This window comes from Nematolebias whitei, chromosome 9 (genome assembly GCF_014905685.2).
Source record: "Nematolebias whitei isolate Nwh7 chromosome 9, NemWhi1, whole genome shotgun sequence".
NCBI lineage: Eukaryota > Metazoa > Chordata > Actinopteri > Cyprinodontiformes > Rivulidae > Nematolebias > Nematolebias whitei.
In genome coordinates this window covers 28607030-28613371 of record NC_056506.1, presented here as the reverse complement: position 1 = coordinate 28613371, position 6342 = coordinate 28607030, and the positions used below count along the sequence as shown (strand labels likewise).

The window sequence follows — 6342 nt, the reverse complement described above, 5'->3', positions numbered from 1 at the left end:
ATATATAATTCTTTAGATTGTTGCATCTTGTTCAAACTGATTAGAGAGCAATTATGTATATTTTTCCCCTTTTTAAAACATGTGGCATCATTTTTATCAATAAAACACGGGAGAGTGAACATCAAAACACTCAGCTGTCACAGGAAACGCCCCACAGTCACCATATTCTGACCTCACAACTCTGACCCCTCCTGTTGTTTAATTAGATGAAATGATTTTATTATAATTCATCACTACAGCTGTTCTCAAATCACTTCCTGTACGTGTTTAGACGGATTTACGTCTGTCTACTTCTACTATTATACTTCCTTCAATTAATTTAATTCCCCCTCACCTGCTGGCCATGGTCTGCCTGCAGTGCTGCCTGAAGGGCATCAGGTGGTAGTTCATGGCATCCAGGAGCAGCTTCTGGCACACAGGGTCACTCCTCATGAAGTCGACAGACTGCACCCTCTCCACCAGCTCAGGAGCAGGTATGAGAGCAAAGCGTAGCCTCTTCATCAGGTCCGGTGCATAGTGCATGCGAGTCTCCCGGTCATGCTCCAGCCAGAGGACTGACATCTGGAAGAGAGCCAGCTCTGACTCCACCGGGGGTGGTAGAGCATCCAGCATGGCGCACATCTCCTCAAAGTTCAGCAGCAGCACATCCTCCACCAGGTACTTGTTGGCCAGCTTCTTGGTCTCATCCAGTCCGTGCAGTGCAGCGATCTTGCAGATCTGCTTGTAGTTCTGCACAGAGATCTGGTCGTTGAGAAACTGCACGCTCAGCTTGGTTATCTGGGGGATGTTCAGGATCTTGCTGACTGAAAGCACCTCTTCCACTGTGTCCAGGGAGAGAGTAACATTGGCAGTGTACAGGTACTCCAGCACTAATCGCAGTCCAATAGAGGAGCAGCCCTGGAGCACCAGGTTGTTGATGGGCCTGGTGCTGGGGGTCACCAGCTTGTCATCGGGAGAGGATGAGGGGGTCCCACTGCTGCCCTGGTCCCCCTTGCTTCCCTCGTTGTTGATGGCATTATGGGAGGAGAAGAGAGATCTGAAATACTGAGAGCAGGATGCCAGCACAGCTTTGTGGCAGTGGAACTGCTGTCCCTGGGCAGTGAGCGTCACATCACAGAACAGCTGCTTTCTCCATAACAGGTTGAGCCCATGCAGCAAGGTGTCACTGTGCGTTGGGTCAAAGGTGGATGTTCTATCACCCGATCTGGACATGACTTCCTGACTGCGAACGCCACCTAGGCAACAGATAAACCACCATGTGAGCCATTCAGGACTGGTTTCTCAGTAAGTTATAGAACAGATCGCCCGTCCATCCGGCAGCAGCTTCCAACTTTGATGAGCTCCGGTCGTAAAACAGTCAACAAGAACGCTGTAGTTCCTTGTCGCACGTATTCATTCTCAACTCGATAAGGTTTTAAAACAAAACTAAACCAAAAAAATGAGGAGGCTGAGGTCTGAAGGGCGCTGCCGACACGGATCCGGAGACGCTGCGGCGCTGCGCTCTCGCCTGACGCGGCTCAAGTTGTCTCTTACGCGGGGAGGAGGAACGAGGAGACGGTGGACAGACAGCATGCAGCATCCAGCAAACACCTGTCCTCTCTCCACCTGTCCTCCTGAGGACATTACACACATTTACGGAGTCATACAAAAGCAATTACTGTAGTTCGTCTCCGAGTCGTCAGTGCGCGTAAAACAGACGCGAGTGGCGAAATAATATCCACTAAAACACAGCTTTCGGGAAAAAGTTAAATACAAAACACGTGCGGATTTTGTTTTTTAGGCTTTAAAAATAAGCTATTTGCGGGTTTCAACTTGGCATAAACGGTGAAACGTCTCCTAGATTCTCCAAAAGCAAACGCGCCTCCTGGCACAACGAAACGACGCGAGCAGCTTCTGGCTCTGAGGAGCCAAACTTACCTGACTTCAGCTCTTCACACACACAAAACAGAAAAGAAAGTAAGCTCCAGACGGGGGTCCCAATATCTCCTGGATATTCCTTTGTTCTTCTTTTTAAAAAGATTTGTTTGAATTCCCTTGGTGGCGTCTCCAAAGAACCATTGATCCCCAACTCTTAAAAGTCACTATTTCGGGTTATTTGTTGACGTCGGATCATTTGTTCTTCTGAATTAACAAGAAGTGTGTGAGTGTGTGAGAGGGAGCTGTGCTTTCTGCAAGAGAAGAAGAAGAAATATACGTGTGACAAATTATGCTACCAAGAAACAACACATCATTATCCTTGGGCCTGGGGCTCAGTGAGTCGTAACGAGAGTAATAGGAAATCCACGGTTGGGGAGAGAAACGGTCGTGCATGGCCGGTGGAGAGAGACCATGCAGGGGTATGGATGCTGGAGAGACTCGCAAAATTATGGCTCAAGGCTATTGTAAAAACTGTCGAGCGTAAATGACTGCGATTTCAAACATCTTTGGAAGAAAGAGAAAGAGAAAGGGGGAGAAGAAGAAGAAGAATAAAAAAAAGCAGAGTCTTTCCCCTCGCTGTTATAGAGAGAACCGTCAAGTTTTAGTGCGCATTGCTAATTAGTCAATTTCTCTCTGCCTTCACAGCCCGACGACTTTGCTGCTGAGCTGAAACTGCTAATTTCTGGGACCAGCCTTTTTTTGGCTGTGAACTGGATGGATGAATGGCTTGTCTCGCACAAATGACAAAAAGCCCCTGCCTTAATCTCCATCGCCAAAATAACACCCCCCCCCCCCACCACCACCACCCCCATCTCAGTCTGCTCCCACTAGTCCTTCAAACAGAAGGTGTTTTGCACAAACTCAACTTTTGCATCTGAATCATGAGCGATAAACACGAGCGAGACATTTTCATCAAGTGGAATTAAAAGCGTTGAATTTGTATTTTCATTATGTGGCAAAAGGCGTTTCATACACAAATCTTCAAAGGATGTCAAAAGTTGGAGGAAAAAGAAACAAGTTGGGGGGGTGGGGGGCGGGGGTGTCATGTGTTGTTGTTAACCTGGAAGTCAGCATGGGCCTTGAAAATACAAAGGGTTAGATAATGTATCCAGAGCTCATTAGTGAACAGGTTGTGTTCACAGAATGCACGTTTTCACCCACACACATACATCCAAGTGTGTGTTGAGGAAAAACTCCCCTCCAAAAATTTAGCCTATCTTAAACTTTCTAGTTATTTTTGTGTTGGCTAGGGTTGAAATCTTTGCTGCAGCGGCCACCTTTCATTGGGTTGACTCCAAAAGTTCATCAGTTGTAGAGGCACACCCAGTGATTACTTTCTGAAAGTTTCACTTAAATCCACCCTGTGCTTCAAGAGAAATTATGCTAACAGACAAGTAAACTGCACTAGTTTATGCCAAAACTTTAAAAACAGATCTTGGGCCATCAGTTAGAGTTCAGTATATGTGTTGTGGATTATTCTCAGCTACTACCACACAAACAATCATCAACATCAGCGAGGACCCAAACCAGTACGCATAGAATCAATCTACAGAGGTCGACATCTCCTCTGTGGTCCACACTGCTCTCACCCACCTGGAGCAGAAGGACTCCTACGTCCATATGCTCTTTGTGGACTTCACATCCGCCTTCAATACCCTGAGAGACAAACTACTCACATTAGGACTAAGCCCCTCCATCTGCAACTTGGTCCTAGACTTTTTAACAAACAGATCACAGTCAGTGAGGATCCACAACTTCTCCTCCTCCATCATAACCCTCAGCACTGGCTCCCCTCAGGGCTGTGTGTTGAGCCCCCTCCTGTTTACTCTGCTCACATATGATTGTGCAGCTACCCATCCAGGCTGTCACATTGTAAAGTTTGCAGATGATACAGCGGTGTGGGATGCATCGCAAACAAGGATGAGTCCAGCTACAGGCAGGAGGTGGAACACCTGGAGAGCTGGTGCAGGAAGAATAACATCCACATCAGTGTGAAGAAGACAAAGGAGATGGTCATGGACTTCAGAAGAAACAAACATCCCCCCCCCCCCGAACATAGGAGGATCTGCGGTGGAAGTGGTCTCCAGCTACAAGTACTTGGGTGTACACATGAATGACAACCTCAGCTGGGGCAACAACACCACCAGCCTGATCAAGAAAGCTCATCACAGACTCTACTTCCTCAGGCGGATGAGACGAGCTGGTCTGGGAAGCTCAGTCCTCACCTCCTTCTACAGGTGTGCAGTGGAGAGCATCCTGTGCTCCAGCATCAACGTGTGGCATGGAGGCTGCACAGCTGCAGAAAGAAAAGCGTTGCAGAGAGTGGTGAAGGCTGCACAGAAGACTGTTGGAGTCAGTCTCCCCACCATCACAGACATCTACACCTCCAGATGCAGGAAGAGGGCCACATGCGTCATGAAGGACCCCACTCACCCAGCACACACACTTTTTGCCCCGCTTCCCTCAGGCAGGAGGTTGAGGAGCATTAAGTGTAGAACAACTAGACTGAGGAACAGCTTCTACCCTGAGGCTGTTCATGAATGGATCAGAATTATCACTGTGAAAAAAATCCCTGTAATACCATTTGATTGGTGATATGTGCTGCTGATTATCCAAGTTGCTGAACTTATGCTGCTGATCTGTTTCATGTTGCTGTGTTCATTAGTGCTCATCTGCTCACAGACTCATGGTTGTGCTGCTGTTCGGTGTATTGTTTTTATTTTTTACTACTAGTGCTTAGTGTATTTTTAGTTAACATTTTTCTTAGTTCATATTTTAGATCTTATTACCATTTTTCTTTTACATTTTATTGTTGGATGTAACTGGGAGCCTGTGTACATAATTTCATTCCACCACATGTACCATATGTGGTGGAATGACAAATAAAGAAACTCTGACTCTGACTTTGACTATATTAAAGCTTATTTGGCTGAGTTAAAGCCATTTTTGTGTTAGCTAAGTTTGGTGGCCATCTTGGATGGGGTTGACTCCAAGATACCAAAGTTCATGCTCAATAATTCAGCAATGTTCAGTCAGGTCATCTGGACGGTTTCTTTTCTTGTTCTTTTTTTGTTTGTTTTTTTGCTGAGACATTTCATCCTTCATCTAAAGGACTTCTTCAATCTGAGGAGCCACCAAACGAACTGAGCCCCACAACCAACACCCTCTCACAGTGGGAAAAAAAACAGTTTGCTGGTGATAACATGGCCTCCGGGGTCCGCCCTCTCCCCCATCAATTCCTCTAAGTCAGCCATGCCAAAGTGGTTCAAAACGCCAAAGTCCATGCTCATTAATCCAGGTAAAAATCCAACAATGTTCAGTCAGGTCATTTGGGCGGTTTCTTTTTTTTTCTTGCTTAGACATTTTTTTCCTTGGTTTCAGATGTTTGTTTTTTTTTCCACTATGGGAGTGTGCTGTTTGTGGCACTAAGTTTGTTTGGTGGCTCCTTGAATTGAAGAAGTCCTTTGGATGAAGGACAAAATGTCTCAGAAAAAAAAAAAAAAGAAACCGTCCAGATGACCTGACTGAACACTGTTGACTCCAATAGGTAATCAGTTTTAGACATTAATTACTTTCTGAGGGCTTCTTTAAAAATCTGTCCACTGATTTATGAGATATTTTGCAAATGCTACAGTCAAACAAACACACAGTCAAAACGACTGTCGCCTTCAGCAGCGGACGATAAAATAAACAATACTCAAACCATGAGTCCTGTCTGTCACTGACTGGGTTATATTTCAAGAAGCCAAAAGAAGCATCCATCATTTTAAAGCCTTGATCTCTAAAAGCTATGAAATCCTAAAACATAAACGAGTAGGACTTCTTGTTTAAACTCGTTTACAGGAAAAAAAAACAGGAGTTACTTATTAGGACAGTAAACTGTCAATTAAACCTAGAGCTCAATTAGAGTAAATAAACTTACATGCAGGACTCCCGTGGGAGCAGAAGTGACAGTTGCCTCACAAGTTGTGAAAATGACAAGATAGGGATAAATGGCTTTGTTCATGTGCTATGAAAAACCGCAACTCCGTGTTACCGTCAAGCAGTAACAGGCCACATGTAAAGGTAGTTTTTATAATAAATGAAACCATAGCATTGCTTGATGTTTGACAGACCCAGCATCACCCCCCTAGTTTCCTTCTAGTTGAACTCTGGGTGATGACTGATTAGATTGTGCTCTGCATCTCAAAGAACCATCATCACTGAAGGGAAAACTGTAGCATTGTGATATTAATTAGAGCCTTAAAGCCACAATGGAATCAGTTTGCGTTGTGTTTCGCCACTTTCAGAGGTCTTGTCACGACAGAATTACAGTAATTCACAGTACTTCACTTCGCAGCCACATACTGTTATCTTTACCCGCTTTCAGTTAGCACTACATTACCCAAGTCTCAAGCGAGCCATTCTAACGCAATAAAATGACCA

The 6342-nt window shown here is 45.2% G+C and overlaps 1 protein-coding gene across 1 annotated transcript in view; it reads right to left on the bottom strand.

Annotated features, from left to right (window-relative positions):
- klhl14 (kelch-like family member 14) overlaps positions 1-1233 on the bottom strand; it is an 11990-nt gene extending 10757 nt beyond the window's left edge. Inside the window, exon 1 of the mRNA XM_037681643.1 lies at positions 335-1233. Within this exon, the coding sequence (XP_037537571.1) occupies positions 335-1212 (878 nt within the window). The 5' untranslated portion in view covers positions 1213-1233. The remainder of the gene's footprint in view (positions 1-334) is intronic.
- Between the last annotated feature and the right edge of the window lie 5109 nt (positions 1234-6342).